This window comes from Pseudophryne corroboree, chromosome 2, assembly GCF_028390025.1.
Source record: "Pseudophryne corroboree isolate aPseCor3 chromosome 2, aPseCor3.hap2, whole genome shotgun sequence".
NCBI classification, from domain to species: Eukaryota; Metazoa; Chordata; class Amphibia; order Anura; family Myobatrachidae; genus Pseudophryne; species Pseudophryne corroboree.
Window position 1 is genome coordinate 120,091,959 of NC_086445.1, and position 21,636 is coordinate 120,113,594.

At 43.5% G+C, this 21,636-nt stretch overlaps 1 protein-coding gene across 1 annotated transcript in view; it reads left to right on the forward strand.

The window, feature by feature from the left end:
• Nucleotides 1–21,382, forward strand: part of FGF9 (fibroblast growth factor 9) — a 58,915-nt gene extending 37,533 nt beyond the window's left edge. Inside the window, exons 2-3 of the mRNA XM_063951668.1 lie at nt 8,739–8,842; nt 19,158–21,382. Coding sequence (XP_063807738.1) covers nt 8,739–8,842; nt 19,158–19,403 — 350 coding nt within the window. The 3' untranslated portion in view covers nt 19,404–21,382. The remainder of the gene's footprint in view (nt 1–8,738; nt 8,843–19,157) is intronic.
• The last annotated feature ends 254 nt before the right edge of the window (nt 21,383–21,636 follow it).

A 21,636-nucleotide genomic window follows, 5' to 3' on the forward strand; every position in this document is an offset into this window, starting at 1 on the left:
AGGCGTGCCAATCTTGTTGGCAGAATACAGGACAAACAATGCTTCTGTTTTCCGAATTCTAGCCGTCCTGGCCACATAATCTTTAAGGCCCTGACTACATCCAGGGACCTGGAATCCTCCAAATCACTCGTAGCCACAGGCACCACTATAGGTTGTTTCATATGAAATGAAGACACCACCTTAGGTAAAAATTGAGGACGAGTCCTCACTTCTGCTCTATCCACATGAAAAATCAAGTGAGATTTCTTTTTCACAATCTCTTGTGAGACAAGGCCGCCAATTCTGACACACGCCTTGCAGATGCCAAGGCTAACAACATGACCACCTTCCAGGTGAGAACTTCAACTCCACCGTTTGAAGGGTTTCAAATCAGTGTGATTTAAGGATCTGTTTAGGTCCCATGGTGCCCCTGGGGGCACAAAAGGAGGCAGGAAGTGTAGCACTCCGTTTACAAAAATCTGGAGTTCTGGAAGAGAAGCCAATTCCTTCTGAAAGAATATCGACAGGGCCGAAATCCGTACTTTAACAGATCCTAAGTTTAGGCCCATATCCACTCCTGTCTGTAGGAAGTGGAGAAAAACGACCCAGATGGAAATCTTCCGTAGGAGCATTCTTGGTTTCACACCAAGAGGCATATTTCCGCCAGATACGGTGATAATGTTTTGCCATATCCTCCTTCCTAGCCTTTATTAGAGTAGGTATGACCTCCTCCGGAATACCCTTCTCAGCTAGGATCCGGCGTTCAACCGCCATGCCGTCAAACGTAACCGCGGTAAGTCTTAGAACAGACAGGGCCCCTGCTGTAACAGGTCCTCTCTCAGAGGAATAGGCCCAGGATCTTCTGTGAGCATCTCCTGAAGATCTGAGTACCAGGCCATTCAAGGCCAGTCTGGAACAATGAGAATTGTCTGAACTCTTTTTCGTCTTATGATCCTCAACACTTTTGTGATGAGAGGAAGAGGAGGAAACACATAGACCAACTGGAATACCCATGGTGTTACCAGAGTGTCTACTGCTATTGCCTGAGGGTCCCGGGACCTGGCAGAATACCTCCGCAGCTTCTTGTTGAGGCGTGACACCATCATGTCTATTTGAGGAACTACCCCGAGACTCGTTATGTCTGCAAAGACTTCTTGATGAAGTCTTCACTCTCCTGGATGGAGATCGTGTCTGCTGAGGAAGTCTACTCCGGAATGAAGACTGCTGACAGAGCACTTACGTGATTTTCCGCCCTGCAAAGAATCCTGGTGGCTTCCGCCATTGCGACTGTGCTTTTTGTCCCACCTTGGCGGTTCACTGCCACTGCTGTGACATTGTCCGATTTAATCAGAACCGGTAGGTCGCGAAGAAGACCCTCCGCTTGTCGAAGGTCGTTGTATATGGCCCTTAGTTCCAACACGTTGATGTGTAGACAGAACTCCTGGTCTGACCACAGTCCCTGAAAATTTCTGCCTAAGGTTACTGCTTTCCATCCTCGGAGGCTCGCGTCCGTGGTTACCAGGATCCAGTCCTGAATGCCGAACCTGCGACCCTCTAGAAGGTGAGCACTTTGCAGCCACCATAGAAGAGACACCCTGGCCCTGGGGGACAGTGTTATTTTTGATGGGACCCGGACTATTTGTCCAGAAGATCCCATTGAAACGTCCTTGCATGGATCCTGCTGAAGGGAATGGCCTCGTAAGTTGCCATCATTTTCCCCAGACCCCAAGTGCATTGATGAACTGACACTCTTTTCGGCTTTAGCAGGTCTCGGACCATGTTCTGGAGGTCCTGGACTTTTCCCACGTGAGGAAAGCTTTCTTTTGTTCCATGTCCAGTATCATGCCTAGGAACGTCAGTCGAGTTGTCGGAACCAACTGTGAATTTCGCAGATTGAAAATCCAACTCTGTTGCTGAAGCACTCTCTGAGAGAGTGACACGTTCTCCAGTAGTTGTCTTGACCTCGCTTTTATCAGGAGATCGTCCAAGTATGGGATAATCGTGACTCCTTGCTTGCGCAGGATCACCATCATTTTCTGAAACTGATAATGACCATCCTGTACCGCGAATCTCAGGTACTCCTGATGAGAGGGATATATGGGGACAGGAAGGTAAGCATCCTTTATGTCCAGTGACACCATAAAATCCCCCCTTCCAGGCAGGCTATCACCGCTCGGAACGATTCCATCTTGAATTTGAATCTTTTCAAGTACAGGTCTAGGGATTTTAGATTTAAAATGGGCCTGACCGAACCATCCGGCTTCGGGACCACAAATAGGGTTGAATAATATCCTTTCCCCTGTTGGCTCAGGGGAACCCTGATAACCACTCGCTGTTGACACAGCGTTTGAATTGCAGCCAGCACTACTTCCCATTCTGGGGTAGAAGCTGGTAAGGCCGACTTGAAAAATCGACGTGGGGCACCTCTTCGAATTCCAGCTTGTAACCCTGGGAGACTATTTCTATCACCCAAGGGTCCACGTCTGACTGATCCCAGACTTGGCTGAATAGTCGAAGGCGTGCTCTCACCTGTGCGGACTCCCGCAGGGGAGCCCCAGCGTCATGCGGTGGACTTAGCGGAAGCCGGGGAGGACTTCTGCTCTTGGGAACTAGCCGCAGCAGGTGTCCTCTTGCCTCTACCCTTACCGCTGGCGAGGAAAGAAGAGCCCCGACCACTTCTGGATCTATGCGACCGAAAGGACTGCATCTGATATTGTGGTGGTTTCTTTTGCTGTTGGGGAACAAAAGGTACAAAGGTAGACTTATCCGCGGTAGCTGTGGAGACCAAGTCCGCAAGGCCGTCCCCAAACAATACATCACCTTTGTAAGGTAAAACCTCCATATGCCTTTTTGATTCTGCATCCCCCGTCCATTGGTGGATCCATAAGGCTCTTCTTGCCGAAATAGCCATAGCATTGGCTCTCGAACCCAGTAATCCAATGTCTCTTTGAGCGTCCCTCATATATAAGACTGCGTCCTTAATATGAGCTAATGTTAACATAACTGTATCCCTATCAAGGGTATCAAGGTCAGCTGACAGGGTATGTGTCCACGCTTCTACTGCACTACATACCCATGCCGACGCAATTGCCGGTCTAAGCAAAGTACCAGTATGTGTGTAAATAGACTTTAATGTTATCTCCTGCCTGCAGTCCACAGGGTCCTTGAGGGCCGCTGTGTCAGGGGACGGTAGCGCCTCTTGGAAAGGCGTGTTAAGGCTTTGTCCACTGTGACAGAGGATTTCCAACGTACCCTGTCCTGTGTAGGGAAAGGGTATGCCATAAGAACCCTTTTGGGAATCTGCAGCTTCTTATCTGGAGTTTATCAAGCTTTTTCACATAACTCATTTAGTTCATGGGAAGGAGGAAAATTCATAACCTGTTTCCTTCCCTTAAACATGTGTATCCTCGTGTCGGGCACCGAGGGCTCATCAGTGATATGTAAAACATCTTTTATTGCAATAATCATGCACTGAATACTTTTTGCCACCCTGGGGTGCAATCTTGCTTCATCATAGTCGACACTGCAATCAGAGTCCGTGTCGGTATCTGTGTCCCCTATTTGTGAGAAGGGACGTTTCTGAGACCCCGACGGGTCCTGTGAGTTGGTGCCATCCGTAGATTGAACACCTGTCGACACCCTGGACTCTGCTTTGTCCAGCCTTTTATGTAGTGAAGCTACACTTGCATTTAACATATGCCACATATCCATCCAATCCACCGCCGACTGTGACACACCACTCATATGTTCCACCTCCTCTTTGGATAAGCCTTCCGCTTCAGACATGCCGACACACACGTACCGACACCCCACACACACTGGGATATAACTATAAGGGGACAATTCCCTAAAGAAGGCCCTTTGGAGAGACAGAGAGAGAGTATGCCAGCACACACCAGCGCAAAACTGACCCAGGAAAACCCAGACAGCGCTTTTATATATATATATAAATTGATTTCCCCCACTCACTGCGCCAATTATGTGCCCCCCTCTCTTTTTTCAGCCCTCTGAGCTCTTCAGCAGGGGAGAGTCCGGGGAGCCAGCGTTCTCTGCAGCTTCTGTGGAGAAAATGGCGCTGATTAGTGCTTAGGGATCAAGCTCCGCCCCCTCCAGCGGCGGGCTTCGGTCCCGTTCTGTATCTGAAAATAATGGCGGGGAATCATTTATTTACTGCCTCAGCAGCCTAATAACATCCTTTTGTGCCAAAAGGAGGTTTATTGCTGCCCAGGGCGCCCCCCCTGCGCCCTGCACCCATCAGTGCCATGTGTGTGTGTGTTATGTGGGAGCAATGGCGCGCAGCTTACTGCTGCGCGCTTACCTCAGGAAGATCTGAAGTCTTCTGCCGCCTGACATCTTCTTTCTTTTCTAATACTCACCCGGCTTCTTTTTTCCAGCATCTGTGAGGAGGATGGCGGCGCGGCTCCGGGACGAACCCCAGGGTGAGACCAGTGTTCCGACTCCCTCTGGAGCTAATGGTGTCCAGTAGCCTAAGAAGCAGAGCCCTTAAACTCTTAAGAAGTGGGTCTGCTTCTCTCCCCTCAGTCCCACGATGCAGGGAGTCTGTTGCCAGCAGTGCTCCCTGAAAATAAAAAACCTAACAAAATTCTTTTGACAGAAAACTCAGGAGAGCTCCCTGTAATGCACCCTATCTCCTCTGGGCACAAGATCTAACTGAGGTCTGGAGGAGGGGCATAGAGGGAGGAGCCAGTGCACACCATACTAGAAAGTTCTTTTAGGTGCCCATGTCTCCTGCGGAGCCCGTCTATACCCCATGGTCCTTACGGAGTCCCCAGCATCCTCTAGGACGTAAGAGAAATATACTTGTAGGTTAATTGGCTCCCGAGAAAATTAACTCTTGCGTTAATGTGTGTGATGTGGTAGGAAATATAGGGCCTAATTCAGACCTGATCGTAGATGTGCGCAAAAAATGCACATCTACGATCAAAGTCCGCCCCACATGCCGGGTGCGGACCCCCCCTTCCCTGCTGACATGCAAAAGCATTGCACGGAGTCGATGCTTTCGCACCTGCCGAGTAGCTCCCTGCCTAGCTGCGAAGACAGATGGTTACCCGCCATGTTTTTAGCGGCAGCGTGTGACCTCACGCAGCCGCCGCGACCCGTCCCAGCAACGGTCTGGACACGTGTCCGTTGTCCGGACCACCGCCGCACACTTCACTGGTCTTCAGCATGCGTACGCTGCCGCTGCAGCGACCAGGTCTGAACTAGGCCCATAGATTGTAAGCTCCACTGGGACAGGGACCTATGTGAATGGATAAATATTCTCTGTAAAAGCGCTGCGGAATATGTGTGTGCTATATAAATAACTGGTCATAAATAAAATAAATATTGGCATAGGAAAATATATTGCTTTTTAATAATTAGTTTGAGATGTGAATTCACATTTCAGCAGAACACCCTCACCTTCAGTATCACTAATCTATTAACCCTAATATCATTATTAAACTTGAATTGTAGGGTTCCGCAACTTGCAACATGCATGTAGCGGTTTATAATTCTACTATTTTCCACTTAAATTAAGAGTTAGTAAACTCAATACTGGACATTATTCTATATAAAACAAAGCCTTTAGATTGGGAAAGGTGAATAATAAAACAAGTACGCTCAAAACAAGCTTTGTCTTTCCTTCTGTTGAACTGTAAGTGCCAGCATGCCCAGGCTTGTTGGTTCTGCTGTCCCAGGTTGCTTACCCCCGATTTGTGTTCCTGGGACATAAAACACATTCTGTTGTATTAATGTATTATGTGCTAATTCACTGGGATTAAAAATAGAAGCCTTTTCCTGCACAGTCACATCGTGAGGTAAGAAGGGGCTTCTGGGAAGCTGCTGGTTCATTGGCTGAGGCACTGTGCTGCTATCTGCAATGCATCACTCTGAAAGTCCTGGGGAAGATTAGCTCCTCAGTATAATCTATTCACCAAACGTAGAAGCTTTAGGGGCAGATTAATTAAAAATGTTTTTAGCATAATAATGTGTAAAAGGGTCTTTTCACATTATTTTAGTATCACTTTTGGAGCAGTTTAAAAATAAAAAAACACTGCTCAAACCCTTTAATTCTCAGTTTTACAGTAACACAGATCACATTTCCCATGCTTATAATGGGAAGTGCGATCTGGACGAATTTACTGAAAAATAAAAAAACAAACCAAAAAAACCCACTGCAGTGAGCCATGTGATCATTACGCCAGCTTCAGATAGCGCAATCACAGGGCTCACTGCGAACAGGGATCAGGCCAATGAGATCAGCTATGTGTGTCTGGTCACAGTGATCACTGATCACTGTGAAGAAAAACAAAATCATACTTACCAGACCCGAAGACATATTTAAATCGTATGAAAACGATGCTCGGTGGCGTGTGTGACTAGAAGGGGAGTGTAACGTGCAGAGAGGCGAGATGTCAGTGGACACATCTGTAGCTCTTTCAAAGGATTTGATCTCTTCCCCTAAATGCCTTGTACAGTTTAATTTTCTACTAGTGTTTTGCCTATATTAGACATACTGGGGCTGTGGGGCCTACCTGTTTTTCGCCCCGCACACGCTCAGGATAACCCCATGCGTATGTTTGATTCCGGAGCATATGGAAGAACCAGCCTGGGAAAACCCTAGTGGAAAAAGTACAGTAGGCTGGATATACAGCAACCAGTGCAAATGTGTCCATAGCCCTGATTGGATGGCAATGGCATGGCCATTATGGTTAGACATCCATGATCTATTTGGAGAAATAGACAAGAGCAGACATTGCGATCCAACCGCAGTTTCTCCGTTGGCCCCCACTGCGCACGCGCAGGTCCCGTCCTGCGCATGCGTGTGCAGTTGATGCTAATGGTTTGCATTAACTGCGAACGCATCTGCCTGATTGACAGGCAGAGGAGTTTGCGGAGCAGTAGCACTCCATTTCCAAGATAGAGCGTTGTGAAGGTGGCGTTGGTGATACGGAGGCATGGCGGTGTGAACGGGGGGGGCGTGGTGTGGGTGTTATCGGGGTGGCTGCAATGTAAAAAATGACAGCGGGCCTCCTGCCGTTTTAGCCAGGCTGCGCCGGCAGGAGGCATCCACAATTTCAGCCATCACGCTGAAATTGCGGCTCAATCGCCGTTTTAGCATGATCACATCGCTGGGCGGGAGTTTGCATGCTGGGCGGCCTTGCCCTGCGATGGACAGCCCCCAGCATGCGAGCAAAAGGATTGTACATTCTGCTGAATAAGGTCCATTGAGCGGTACTTCCTGTATTTTATTTTTCACAGGGATCGGTTATTCTTGGTGGTAATACTGTACTATTAATGCAAGGTGGACTATGCGCATATAACAGACAGTCACTGAGCATATTCACGCAGGTGCCTCAGGTACCAAAATATACATTTATTAACAGCCAATAATTTCATCCTATAATTTTAAATTGCACAGTGCTGGTTAATGTAATAAAGATACAGGGGGTCATTCTGAGTTGATCGCACGTAGCAACTTTTTGCTGCTCGTGCGATCAACTTGACGCCGCCTATGGGGGAGTGTATTTTAGCATAGCAGGGCTGCGATCGCTTGTGCAGCCCTGCTATGCTAAAAAAGTTTCAAGCAAAACAAGACTAGCCCTGTACCTACTTACCCTTTGCAACGGATCCAGTAATGCAGGACCCGCATTTGACGTCAGACATCCGCCCTTAAAATGCCTGGACATGCCTGCGTTCGCTGGACCTCTCCCGGAAAACGGTCAGTTGACGCCCCGCCTCCCTCCCGTCAATATTCTTGCGGTCGCCGCTGCGACCGCTTTCCTCGTTCTCGGCGTCGTTGCCCGGCGACGGCAATGTCACGCTTGGCCAATGCGCACGCCGTGCATACGCAGTTCCGACCCGATCGCACCGCTGCAAGGAAGTGCAGCGTGGGATCGGGTCGGAATGACCCCCCCAGCTGTCTGTGTTTTTGTGTTATAGTGTTTATATATACTTGTAAGTATTATATAAATGGCACATTTTGGCCTCTGGCAACAGAATGACCTTCTCTTCTTGGTTATTGTATTTCTTCTGTTGGTGTGACAGGATGCTTTAATCCCAGTAGTGACCCGTATTATGGTGGTCATTCCGAGTTGTTCGCTCGCAAGCTGCTTTTAGCAGCATTGCACAAGCTAAGCCGCCGCCTACTGGGAGTGAATCTTAGCATAGTAAAATTGCGAACAAAAGATTAGCAGAATTGCGAATAGACACTTCTTAGCAGTTTCTGAGTAGCTCCAGACTTACTCGGCAACTGCGATCAGTTCAGTCAGTTTGGTTCCTGGTTTGACGTCACAAACACTCCCAGCGTTCGCCCAGACACTCCCCCGTTTCTTCAGACACTCCCGCGTTTTTCCCAGAAACGGCAGCGTTTTTTCACACACACCCATAAAACGGCCAGTTTCCGCCCAGAAACACCCACTTCCTGTCAATCACATTACGATCACCAGAACGAAGAAAAAACCTCGTAATGCCGTGAGTAAAATACCTAACTGCATAGCAAATTTACTTGGCGCAGTCGCAGTGCGAACATTGCGCACGCGCAATTAGCGGAAAATCACTGCGATGCGAAGAAAATTACAGAGCGAACAACTCGGAATGAGGGCCTATGTGCTGTCTAAATGTCCAGTAAAACTGTTACAAATAATATTGGGTTGTGCCCTTTAATAACAGGAATAATAATGCACTGTGTAATACTGAGTTGTTTCCTTTGTATAAAAATCAGTCCTGGCTATATCACTTGTCTCTTCTGTTTCTAGGAATCCTGGAATTTATTAGTATAGCAGTTGGCCTGGTCAGCATTCGAGGTGTCGAGAGTGGACTGTACCTGGGAATGAACGAGAAAGGGGAGCTGTATGGGTCGGTAAGTTTTTAAACTTTCACCACTTGCAGCAGCACATGTCCCAGACACACACGCTGAACATTGCGCTTCTGTCACAGCTTATACCAAATAGTTTCGTTTTGCACCACATTTCTTAATGGTTTTTATGTGTTCATATTTCACCAATCCCATCCTCTCACTTTCACGTGCAAAAAGTGGCGTAGTAGCTCAAAGCACTCACCTGTGTCTAACTGTCATTTCAAAAATTGTGGGGTCTATGTACTAAGCCTCGGAGAAAGATAAAGTGGACGGAGAGTACCAACCAACCAGCTCCTGTCATTTTTCAAACACAGCCTGTAATATGGCAGTTAGGAGCTGATTGGCTGGTACTTCATTTCTCTACAAGGCTTATAGTACATAGACCCCTTTGCCAGATAATGACAGTTAGAAGCTGATTATTGGTTGCTTTGTGCAACTTCTCTACTTTATTTCTCTCCAAGGCTTGAAACGTCTACCCCTGAGTATGATCTGGAGCCAAGTGTATGCAATTACAAGGGGCGTGGTGTAACCCGGCAGTGGTGCAAAGGCTAAATTCAGTCAGGATGCGTCGTTGAGAACGCGGGCTGTGTGTACGTCTGTTTTCAGATGTATCTTTTGTGCAAAGGATAAGGAGGCTGGAAGTGACACTGATAATGATGGCTTTGAAAGCATGCACACGGATAGGGGTGGTCCGGCCGCAGTAATGCGTACATCTCCGCATACAGGCGAGTAGCAACATTTTTAGGGGGACATTTACTAAGCAGTGATAAGAGTGGAGAAGTGAGCCAGTGGAGAAGCAACCAATCAGCACTGAAGTAACATCTATAATTTGCATACAATAAAATTATACAGAGCTGCTGATTGGTTGATGGGGCAACTTCTCCACTGGCTCACTTCTCCGCTCTTATCACTGCTTAGTAAATTTCCTACTTAGTTCGGTGCATCCAATTAGCCACCACTTGCATTCAACTCTGCCTCAGCTGGCAATATATGTCTATATGTTCTTTATTTTTATTGATTAATAAAAGAAAACCACCAATAATGCTGCTACAAATTATTACTTTGGAGAGAGATAAAGTGTACAGAGATAAAGCACCAACCAACCAGTTCCTAACTGTCCTGTTACAGGCCGCATTTGACAGTTATGAACAGATTGGTTGGTACTTTATCTCCATCCACTTTTTCTCTCTCCAAAGCTTAAGGTGGGTACACACTAGACGGCGTGCTCTATGAGTGTTTCCCGCTCCTGGGCCGGGCGGTCGACTGCAGGCCATTCACACTGAGCGATATGATGACCATATCGCTCAGTGACGTCAAGGCCCGGCCGGGCCGTGCAGGCAGCTCTTGTACGATTGAGCTACATGCACCGCCGATAGCGAGGGTCATTAACAACCCACAGGGCCACGCATCAGTCGTCGTCCCCGGCATACACACTTGCCACGACAGTGAACGACGTTGCTCAGGAAGGGTGAAAATGAGTGACGTTGTTCATTTTCTCTGCAAGTGTGTATGCACCTTAAGTAAATAAGCCAAATAGTCTCTACACTTCTCACAGTAGCTAGCCATACAACTCAGTAGTCCAGTGTTTTTGTTTAGCAAATAGGTGAATATTTATTTTCAGTATCATGGCTAAACAGAGAACTGACTTTTACTGTCTATGGATGCATGTATAGAATTTTGCATGTGACACCTGCTGTACACACGGCTATCACATATTCATTAAAGAAATAACAGAAATGACTATGTAAAGAGTATATGTCCGATATTATGTGTTTGGATGCCCGTTTGCTCTATGAAAGACTTGTGAAACTGTTGGGCATATTGAAAAGGAAAATTATGATGTCTGGGTTTGAGGGGGTAGCCACAGGATTGTGCCGCTGGACGAGTTAATGTGTGATAGATGTACAAAAGTCAGATGAGTACTCAAAACGAATTGAAACGTACAAGAATACTCCGCATTGTAAGGAGAGCACCATAAATCAAACCTGTCAGACCCCTGCTGGTGTCCCCCGTCTATACAGATCTTCATTGATGTATCTGATAATGTCCTACGGGTGAGACGGCTTAAGGCCTTCTCAGAAAGGGAAGCAGAACTTGCATAATAAAGTAACCTGAGGGCTTTCAAAACAAAGTGAGTGAGGACAGCTCCACACAGGACAACCCTGAGCATTTCAGCAATACGCACCAGACATAACGTTTCTGTCAGGGGACACAGCCAGAGATCACACAGGCTTGCTGAAAGGGATTTGCAAACATAGCACTCTCAGCCCATCCCAGTATTCAGTGGGGCTCGGATGCAGCTACGTCTTTCAGGAAAACAAGGATCTTTGCGTCTCCCAATTACACAAATAAAAAAATGTAGGCTGAAACCGACTTTTAATGTATATAGGCCCTCATTCTGAGTTGTTCGCTCGCAAGGCGATTTTAGCAGAGTTACACACGCTAAGCCGCCGCCTACTGGGAGTGAATCTTAGCTTCTTAAAATTGCGAACGATGTATTCGCAATATTGCGATTACAAACTACTTAGCAGTTTCAGAGTAGCTTCAGACTTACTCGGCATCTGCGATCAGTTCACTGCTTGTCGTTCCTGGTTTGACGTCATAAACACACCCAGCGTTCGCCCAGACACTCCTCCGTTTCTCCAGCCACTCCCGCGTTTTTTCCGGAAACGGTAGCGTTTTTATCCACACGCCCATAAAACGCCGTGTTTCCGCCCAGTAACACCCTTTTCCTGTCAATCACACTACGATCGCCGGAGCGAAGAAAAAGCCGTGAGTAAAAAAACTATCTTCATAGCAAAATTACTTGGCGCAGTCGCAGTGCGAACATTGCGCATGCGCACTAAGCTGAAAAACGCTGCGATGCGAAGAAAATTACCGAGCGAACGACTCGGAATGAGGGCCATAGTGCATTTAAAGTGTTCAAACCATGAGGAATGCATAGTCCAGAAGGCAGTATTTTTCAAAACCATGGGGGGGGGGGAGAGATAAAGTAGAGGGAGAGATAAAGTACCAGTCAATCAGCTCCTGTCATTATTCAAACACAGGGGCAGATATATTAAGCCTGGAGAAGGAAGTGATAAAGCAGTGATAAGTGCAAAGTGATAACGCGCCAGCCAATCATCTCCTATCATTTTTTAAATCTGTAATGATAGGCTGGTGCGTTACACCTGCCACTTATCACTGCTTTATCACTTCTTTATCCCTTCTCCAGGTTAATACATCTGCCCCACAAGTCTGTAAAATGACAGTTAGGAGCCATTTGGTTAGTACTTTATCTTTCTCCAAGCTTTGATACATCTACCCCATGTGCATTATGAGAATACTTATTTTCACGTGTACGAAAGACACACATTAAAGTCCTGATTTAGTGAATTCTGACGCTCCACTGCATTTTTGTCTTTAACATTGGATGAAATAGTTGACACATAAAAGAACACATTATATTAAAGTCTTCACCTTGATGTGTCGCGGAGTGCCTCCATTATGGCGATGAATGGATTCCGCAGTGATGTATCTTCACTCTCTTTTCCTTGCACGCCATTGAGGTGCACAGGAAAATGATCAACGGTTGATTACCATCATATGTGGTATGTAATGATGTCCACCAGCACGGGTATGGGTCGACACAACTTAGGTCGACATGTAGTAGGTCGACAGGTCAAATGGTCGACATGAGTTTTTTTACATTTTTTGTTTTGTTTTCTTCGTAAAGTGATGGGGAACCCCAATTAGTGCACCGTGTCCCCTCAGATATCTCGTTTTGCTCGCCATGCTTCGGGCAAGGTTACCATTCTCAACTGTAGTCCACGTGGATCGTAAAGTATGAAAAAGTTCAAAAATGTTATTTAAAAAACAACAACTCATGTCGACCTTTTGAACTGTCGACCTAGTACATGTCGACCTAATGCATGTCAACCAATAGTGGTCGACCTAAGACTATATCCCTACCAGCACATTGAATATAATTGAATCCCGCCGCCACCCGAATTATATTTCCTAAGATTTTTTTTTTTGTGTGCCGTAGCTCCGACTTGGATAATAAGATTGTAAATAATAATGTGATTAAAGCATCCATTTATATTACAAAGTCTCTGCCCAGAGTAAGATGCTGTGTAAGTATTCTGCATAGACTATGAGAAAATCCATTACATGAACTTTAAACCATGTTTACCTCAGACCACATTTAGAACAATGTGCCTGTATTTTGTATACAGACATCTAGATATTTTGGTCCCCACTGACCCACCTGGGAGAAGGTGGCACATCCTTGTGTACTGTAGACACAGCTTTCCCCCACTGAGGCCAGGAAGTGTTCACATCTGTGTGTGTGAATTGGTACCTCTGAACAATAGTTCTCACACACCTATTTGTGTACTCTACAAATCACTTAGCAAACCTGCCGCCATGTAAACTTGTTGAATACAGCATTTGCAAATGGAGCTTTTAATGTTACAAAGAACAACACATAGTTGTTGGCCTACTGTAAAGAGCCTTTAACACATATCTGTGCAGAAAGTAATCATGAGGAAATGATTGTACGGTATGAGCCAATTTCCTGACACTGTTCCGCTTTTCATTGAATGTGTGCAGTCTAATGGGACAAGGTGAGTTGTGAGTGTGTACGGATACTGGTCCTGAGTCACATGTGGTTGTAGTAAGAATCGCTGCTGCTTCCTTGGAAGGATTACATATGGTAATGCAGCAGGAGGCGCATAAATGTGTGATCCAGTGCTACGCCCGAAAAGCAGATCACCTGCGACACCATCCGCAGGGTGAGTAACACTGAAGGTCATGCAGACTGGCTGCCGCAGCTCATGGACCTATGTATTTTTTCACGGCTGCGATTGGGGGAAAAAGGGCTTCTTAATGCAGAATTAGTTTTCGTCCACCTGAGGCAAGCAAAACAAAATCTCCAATAAGTGCCGGCATCTGTAAATTCCCAATAAGTGCCAAGGTAATTTTCAGGGGCTAATAGGATACAGGGTCCCAGAGAGCCCAGTTTACGTTTTATTTGTGTGCATATACACAGGGTTCAATACTACATACACAGAAAAGGCTTTCGGTACTATGTTAAGTACAGTACACATAAAGTGCCGGATCCATACTAAATACACATAAAGTGCTGGATCCATACTATGGGCGGGATGTACTAATGTACATCGCCGCCCTGCTGATCGCATATGTACTAACATATGCGATCAGCATTGCGGAGGACAGCTCTTCCGATAAGAAGTCAGTCTGCGCATGCGCGGGGTGACGGGGGCGGCCGCTGGGCATGCTGGGAGGGATCCGATCAGATCCCTCACACAGCGCCACGGAGAGAAGCCCATAGGCTTCTATGGACTATCGCCAGCTGAAGCTGGCGTACCCCGCCGCGGCGCTGACCTGGCGGCCGGGGGATAGTACATCAAGAAAATGCAGTAAACAGGGGGTTTACCGCATTTTCCGCTTAGTACATCCCACCCTATATACACATAAAGTGCCGGATCCATACTAAATACACATAAAGTGCCGGATCCATACTAAATACACATAAAGTGCCAGATCCATACTAAATACACATAAAGTGCCGGATCCATACTAAATACACATAAAGTGCTGGATCCACACTAAATACACATAAAGTGCCGGATCTACAGTATACTATAGTAAATACACATAAAAAGCCAGATCTATACTAAATAATTATACACCTAAAGTGCCGGATCCATAATAAATAAACATAAAGTGCCAGATCCATACTAAATACACATAAAGTGCCGGATCCATAATAAATACACATAAACTGCCATATCCATACTAAATACACATAAAGTGCCGGATCTACAGTATACTACAGTAAATACACATAAAAAGCCGGCTCTGTACTAAATACTCATAAAGTGTCGGATCCATACTAAATAAACATAAAGTGTTGGCTCCATACTAAATACACATATAAAGCATTATCCATACTAAAGGGGCAGATGTATTAAGCCTGGAGAAGTTACAAAGAAGTGATAAATAGAAGGTAATAATGCACCAGCCAATCAGCTTTCAACTGTCATTTTTCAAACCCGGCCTGTAACTTGACAGTTAGGAGCTGACTGGCATTATCACCTTCCGCAAATAACTTCTTTATTACTTCTCCAGGCTTAATACATATGTCCCTCATTTTGTATCCACACGAAGTGTCTGATTTGAGTTGGACAATACAGATGGCAATAGCAAGAATATACCACTATATAAATAAAGTATTTTTCTGTTCGGAATGGCGGCAAAGTGTTTTGTTTATATTTTTTATATATCTTTGTATAGTTTACAATTTATTTATTTTTTTAAGATGAAAGTGAAATTGTAAGCCCAAAGCAGGGGTTCCATGTCCACTGCACACTTGCGAACTGGCAAAGTCTGGCCGCATATGTGCACTGGCATCCAGGGCTGGCGAAACAGAAAGCGTACTCTTACCCCTGCCAGCTAGCATTACTCAGCGGCTCTGGGGATAGGAGGTTTTCTGCTGCTGTAGGGTCTTGCGCATCAGCAGTACTACAACCACAATCAGAGTTGTGCACAAATCATCGGGTTTACATACAACTGTGAATTATGCCCGTAGTTAAAACTTACAGTATTGTCCATGCACTAATGCAAAATATGTCTGGAAGTCCAGAAATCGTCTGGTATTGTAAAGGCATGTAGCCGTTTTATTGGTGACAAACCATATTGAGTATTTTATAGTAATCTAATATACTGCAGAAAATAATATAAAAGCAAGAACGTAGGAACAGTAAACAAAGGGTAACAAACAGAGCGCTATGTTAGTAAATTATTTGACATTCGGGACGTGTCACTATTTCTAGTCTAGTAAGGGGCCTAGCAATTTCAAGCATCTCTTCAGTGTTCCAAAATCAAAACAATAACTAGATTGTGCCGCAGACACTACATTAAACGTTCCATTGTGTCAGCCAGCAAAGTTCTACTTGTCACAAATAGAAGAGGGAAAAAAAATTTTTTTTTTATTTTCCCACCCATGTGTTCTTCACTTAGAAGGTCCAGTGAGCAGAGAATGATCCATTACACTTACATATATTTTACATTTGCACCGATCTTGTTATAAAACGTTATTTCATTGTTTTCATTTCCTTCTTTTTAGTACCTTTCTGTTTATATAGAAATATGTTACTCGTTATTTTCAAGAAAACTCCACCCATGCAGGGGCAGTTTAATAGAGGAGTTGGCCCATGTGCAGACTCTATGCAGTCCTTCTCCTCTGTACGGCGAAGTAGACGTCGTTCATAGACATAAGACGTTGGACCTGCAGCACAGCCGGTGTATCTGTAGATCTATCGGCACATCTGGTTGTGTGTATGGGCTATCACGCCCCAACTGTGATGTCTGGACTGACATATTAAGTGGCTGATTGGTAAGTGTGTATAGCTTACCTAATCGGCTGCTCTGTCGGCACAACAGTGGGTCAGAGGACAAGTTGCCCCAGCGTGTACCCAGAGAATGCGGAGGAAATACAGTAGCCCTCATTGTACAGAGATCTCCTGCTCAGGAACGTTAGCGGCAGGGATTTTTGCTGAATAAATAGAACTGGAAGTGTGACCGTGTCAACTCATTCTGGACTATGTTGTGCCTGGTGTAAAACGAGGGAATAGTCCAGGTGGAAAAAAATGACGAAGGGAAATTTCGTCGGAGAAACGGATGAAATTCTGCCTCAGTGATGAGAGAAAATCCTGCGCTCCAGATTTGAAGTCTTGCTCATCGTACCCTACAGGATATGCATGCAACAGGTTTTACCACACATTAGTAGCCTTTACTTGGGATAGTATGGAACACGTCCTCAAACAGACCATTATTTTGTAGGACAACTGAAGTCAGGTCTGTACGGGGGGGGGTATTAGAGTGCATGGGCTCTTTGTTTGCCTTCCAAGCACTGTACATGTCACTCCCAGTTAAGAGATTCCTCGGGTGATATTAAATAATGCATTTTACCATCCACACAGATAAATAATTAAAAGTCTGAAATAGTCCTCTGATCAGTACACATTATAAAAGCCTCAGGAGCAGGAGTTATTAAAGAGCCCATACAGCTTGCACAGCGTCGGACTGTAAATAACAGATTCAAGGTGTAATGGTCATTGGTATCCAGAGCTCATTTGCGATTTGTGGCTTTGTTGTTTCTTACATTAAGCTTCATCCCTTTTTGACATCACAGTCATCTATAAAAGCAACGTTACAAATCATGCCACACTGTTTGTAGTGGCATCAATTGAATATCCTGATAACCATAATTTGTGGAAATGATTGTAATTTATTGGATTAGAACTGTCTGGTTGCTGCATATAAGAATTAATTATTCTGTTCTAGAGATTTTATAAACATCCCCTGAGTCTTGGCACTCCTTTTTAATTTATCTCGCGGAATTCATTTATTGTACCTGATATTTGCAGGTTTTAAAGGACCTCTAAGTTTCAAATACACATTGATTGAACGTAAGATTTCTCCCATAACTCCCCTCCCTAGAGACCAACTTTTACCCACATACCCTAAATACATAATCTTATATAAGGCAGTTTGTATTTTTTTTTTTTACAAACAAAAGCACTTATATTACAAGAGAGTAAGCGGCAGATTTATTGCAAGGCCAGAAGCCCTGCTGCTCCAAAACTCCAGTTTTCGCCAGCTGTAGGTTTTTTGGGTTTTTTAATAGCCTTACTAGTTACCAGCCCATCAAATTGACGGAACAGCCTAAAAGTAATGTCAGTGCACAAAACACTTGAATTCCCCCCTTAGAGGTGAGGGGTAGTGTTAGCCTTTTATTATATAACATAAATGAGGGGGGGGAGGTGTGTGCTTGTTTTACGATCTGGCACATCAGCGGGCGGCCGACATGTTGGCGCGGAGGTCCGTGGAGTGACATCACTACTGCGCCAAAATATGCCGGTTTTCGGTTAACGGATATCCGGATAACAGATACCCCAACCTGTAATTGTAAGCCTGGGTTTGTGGCTTTAAGTTGTCACTTACTATGCAAAACAAGATGTTATAATCTTGTTGAACAATACAAAAAAAAAACTATGGATGTGAGATATTTATATGGATTTTTGCTGAGAAACATGGTTTTTCGTTTTTGCAGTGTAATACTTACAATTTGGGGTTGTAACGAGGCTTTATAGCTAGTTCCCACGTCTGTAAGTAGCACGGAAATCGCTAGCTGTGTTCTTCACACATAAATAAATCTGCACACCGATGCAAAATTAGCACATTTAGAGCAATTCACCAAAATAGCAAACCTCAATGTAAACATGTGAGTCACTTAGCTTCAGTAATGTGGGGGGAAAGTTATTTAATGTTTAAAAAAAAAAAAACCCATAAAGGAATTTTTTCGTTTTACAATCTCATAAATTGAAGTAAAAGGAATTCACGCAAACAGCAGATGTTCTATAATTAATTAGGATGTGAAATTGGCACATTGCATAATTTATGTAGAGTTGTGCAGTCAGAGTCTTGTAATGTATGTGAAAAGTGTGATGTAATCTTGGCAATTTTCGAAAAACATAAGTGTGGTATATAACAGACCGCCTCATCTAACTCAAGCAGCCGCTTTTTATCCGGATTATACATAACTGCGCAATTGAGCATACTGTCAGACACTCATTAATTATACCAGATCTTACCACATTGATACATTTTGCCCCATATTGACTATACTGGCACAGTGTCTGTCTTTATAATGTTGGGGTGATGCTATTGCTTATATTGGCGACATTGCCCCATTTATACGGTGGCACCACCCATTGTTTGGAAAACAGTGTACAGTAGATATAGAGTAATGATGATGATTTTTCTGTGAAGGTGGAAAGATTGTGTCCAAAAGTTGGGCAGTTATTTTTGGTTGTGTGGAATGTCCTTTTGCCTGCGGCTCCTAGCACTTTGTTCTTAACTCCTCATGGTGGAAGCACCCCTGATCAGAAGTATATGTACATGAAGAAATTATAATTTGTATGAATAAATGATCTGCTGACCTTGAGTTGCGCTCACCAGATGACATATCAGAAGTAGCACTGATCAATTGGTCAATATCAAAGGACAGGTTAAACCGTTCCAGGCTAAATCTGTAAAAACCTGTGTTTGGCCTGCAAACCACTACCTGTTGTTAGCTATGGAAATACAGAGTATGCATAGCTGCATTACAGTTTAGGCAAGATGCTGCTTTGCGTGCTAGCACCAGGAACCATTGTGGGTCTGAACACTGAAGTGATACTGTATAGTTTATGTTATTTTTATGTATGACCAAAGTCATTGATGGATGCTTGTTGTCTATTCCTTGCAGGAAAAGTTGACCCAGGAGTGTGTGTTCCGAGAGCAGTTTGAAGAAAATTGGTACAACACGTATTCATCGAACCTCTATAAACACGTGGATACAGGACGTCGATACTATGTAGCATTAAATAAAGATGGTACTCCAAGAGAAGGCAATAGGACTAAACGGCATCAGAAATTTACACATTTTTTACCTAGACCAGTGGACCCAGAAAAAGTACCTGAACTTTATAAAGATATTCTAAGCCAAAGTTGACAAAGACAGTTCCTTCACTCAAGCCCTTAAAAAGTAACCACTATATTAAATCAAAAAGTTTCACCGGTGGGTTCCTATTGGTTAGCAGGCTCATCACATCAGCTGCACTATTGCCAAACTTTGTCGCATGCATAATATATGATGGAGGCTTGGATCGAACATGCTGATTCTGTTCTGCACTTACAGGACTGTTCTCCTGAAGGAAAGTCTGTGCCCACTCGTGCTTGATTTATTACAAGGCAAAGAGCAAAATAAATAAATAAATACATTAAAAAAAAATCCTAGAAGCAAAAGCAAGGAGGAATGAGGCCTGATGCATGCTGGGAAATAGACAAGCTTTTAAATTTTTGATCACCCCTTAAGTCATCGTATATCAACTGCCATACTTCGGTTCATCAGGATTTTTGGCTGAAGGCCTGCTCAAGTTGTACGCTCATTTACCAAGGCATGGATGGGTGCAGTCTTACTAAAAAAAAAAAAAAAAAACTTTTCGGTTAATTGCTCATTGAGGTGCCATCCCACCGTTCCTAAATCAAAGACCTCTTAGTGAAGAGAAAAAAAAGGAAAAGAAAATAAAGAAACAAAAGTTTAAAAAAAAACTAAAAAAACAAACAATACAAAAAAACCTTAAATTTATTTATAGAAATTCCAAAGGCAACATTATATTTATTTTATATATTTATTTATTATATAGAGTTTATTTTTAATGAAATATGTACAGGCCAGATAGGCATTTTCGAAGCTTTAGGCTCTGTAAGCATTATCTGTTCAAGGCCATTATGAACCTGTGGTAAATTCATGCAAGTTTATTATTAAGGTGCATGGATTAAAGAGAAAAAAAAAACAACTAATGACCCTCAAGGTGACAATCTACTCTGTGTCCATTACTCTGTTAAAGTGCAGCCACATTGTAAGACATCCTATGGGCTTATTCTAGTAACTTTAAATCAGCTGATCTTTAAGCATGTGGATAAAAACAAAAATATCATTGGGCCCAGTGACAGGTGGAATCCGCTGATTTACAGTTACTGAATAAGCCGCTATTGGTCTCGCTGTTAATTTGTCGCTCATATCCTTCAACAGCCATGAGTTACACAAGGACTGTGCGAACCCACATTTGCACTTTTTGTTTTCTCAAATTGTAACCCATGGCTGTTTTTTTTGTTTTTTAAGCGAGACTGGAATTTTTTTATATATATTTTTTTTAAATTAACTTTCAGCATGGAGGATCTTACAGTACATTGGGGGCCTACCCTGTGCTGAGAGTTATTTCTTCCATCCCTCGAGTATTCACTTGCACAAATGTTAAACTCCATTGATCATGTTAGACAGATCCGGGCTTCCAATTTTGATGCTGTAACCTTAAAGGAAAGCTCCTTTCCAATAAGTGGCTTATATTGCTCCACCATCTTCAAACTTACCTGCTGTTGAGAGGCACCTAAAGGTTTACTATATATTCATATATAATATATATATATATAATCTACCTGTTTATTACATATTACAGAACAGATGGTAAATTATTGTCGTTTTATTTTACAAATTTTTTTTCTATTTGTTAGAAAATTTCCAAGGAGCACGATATAATAATCTCATGTTTTTGTTATAGTTAAAGGCTCTGTGCAGTAAAATCAAATGTAGGTGCCTTTTTTTCACAGCTATATAGGAAATGTCTATGGGGCTAATGGATGTCACACAGCAGCTATAGATTGCCCCATATTCTTGCTAAAGCTTAAATAACATGTGGTGGATATTATAATGCAAGACCCAGGTTAACGGGTTAAACTCTTGTATGTAAAAATGTCTAATTGTGTACCCAGTATCTCTCTACCAGAAAATGCAACCTTTCTAGGGGTCAATGTAAGATCTGTCTTATGGAAATTGCTTTCGGCGTGAACTGTCATAAAACATTATTAGCACCCTAATCTTTCTTTTCAAACAATAACTTGCAAAATAAACCTAATAAATCTTTACGAATATTGACAAGGGGAAAAGTATTATACTTTTTAATTTATCTTTTTTTTTTTTTTATTCTTTTTTTTCTTTCTTGTCTTTTTTCTTTCTTCATTTTTTGGTTTTATGTTTCTAAAATTGTCTGCACATCACAAATACTGGATCTTTCAGAGGCAAGTTTGAAATGTGTGGTACATTTTGAAAATAATAATAAAAAAAATTGTAATATTTTTTAAGCAATAAGCATAGAAAAAATAAATATTTATTTAAAAGTGTTCTG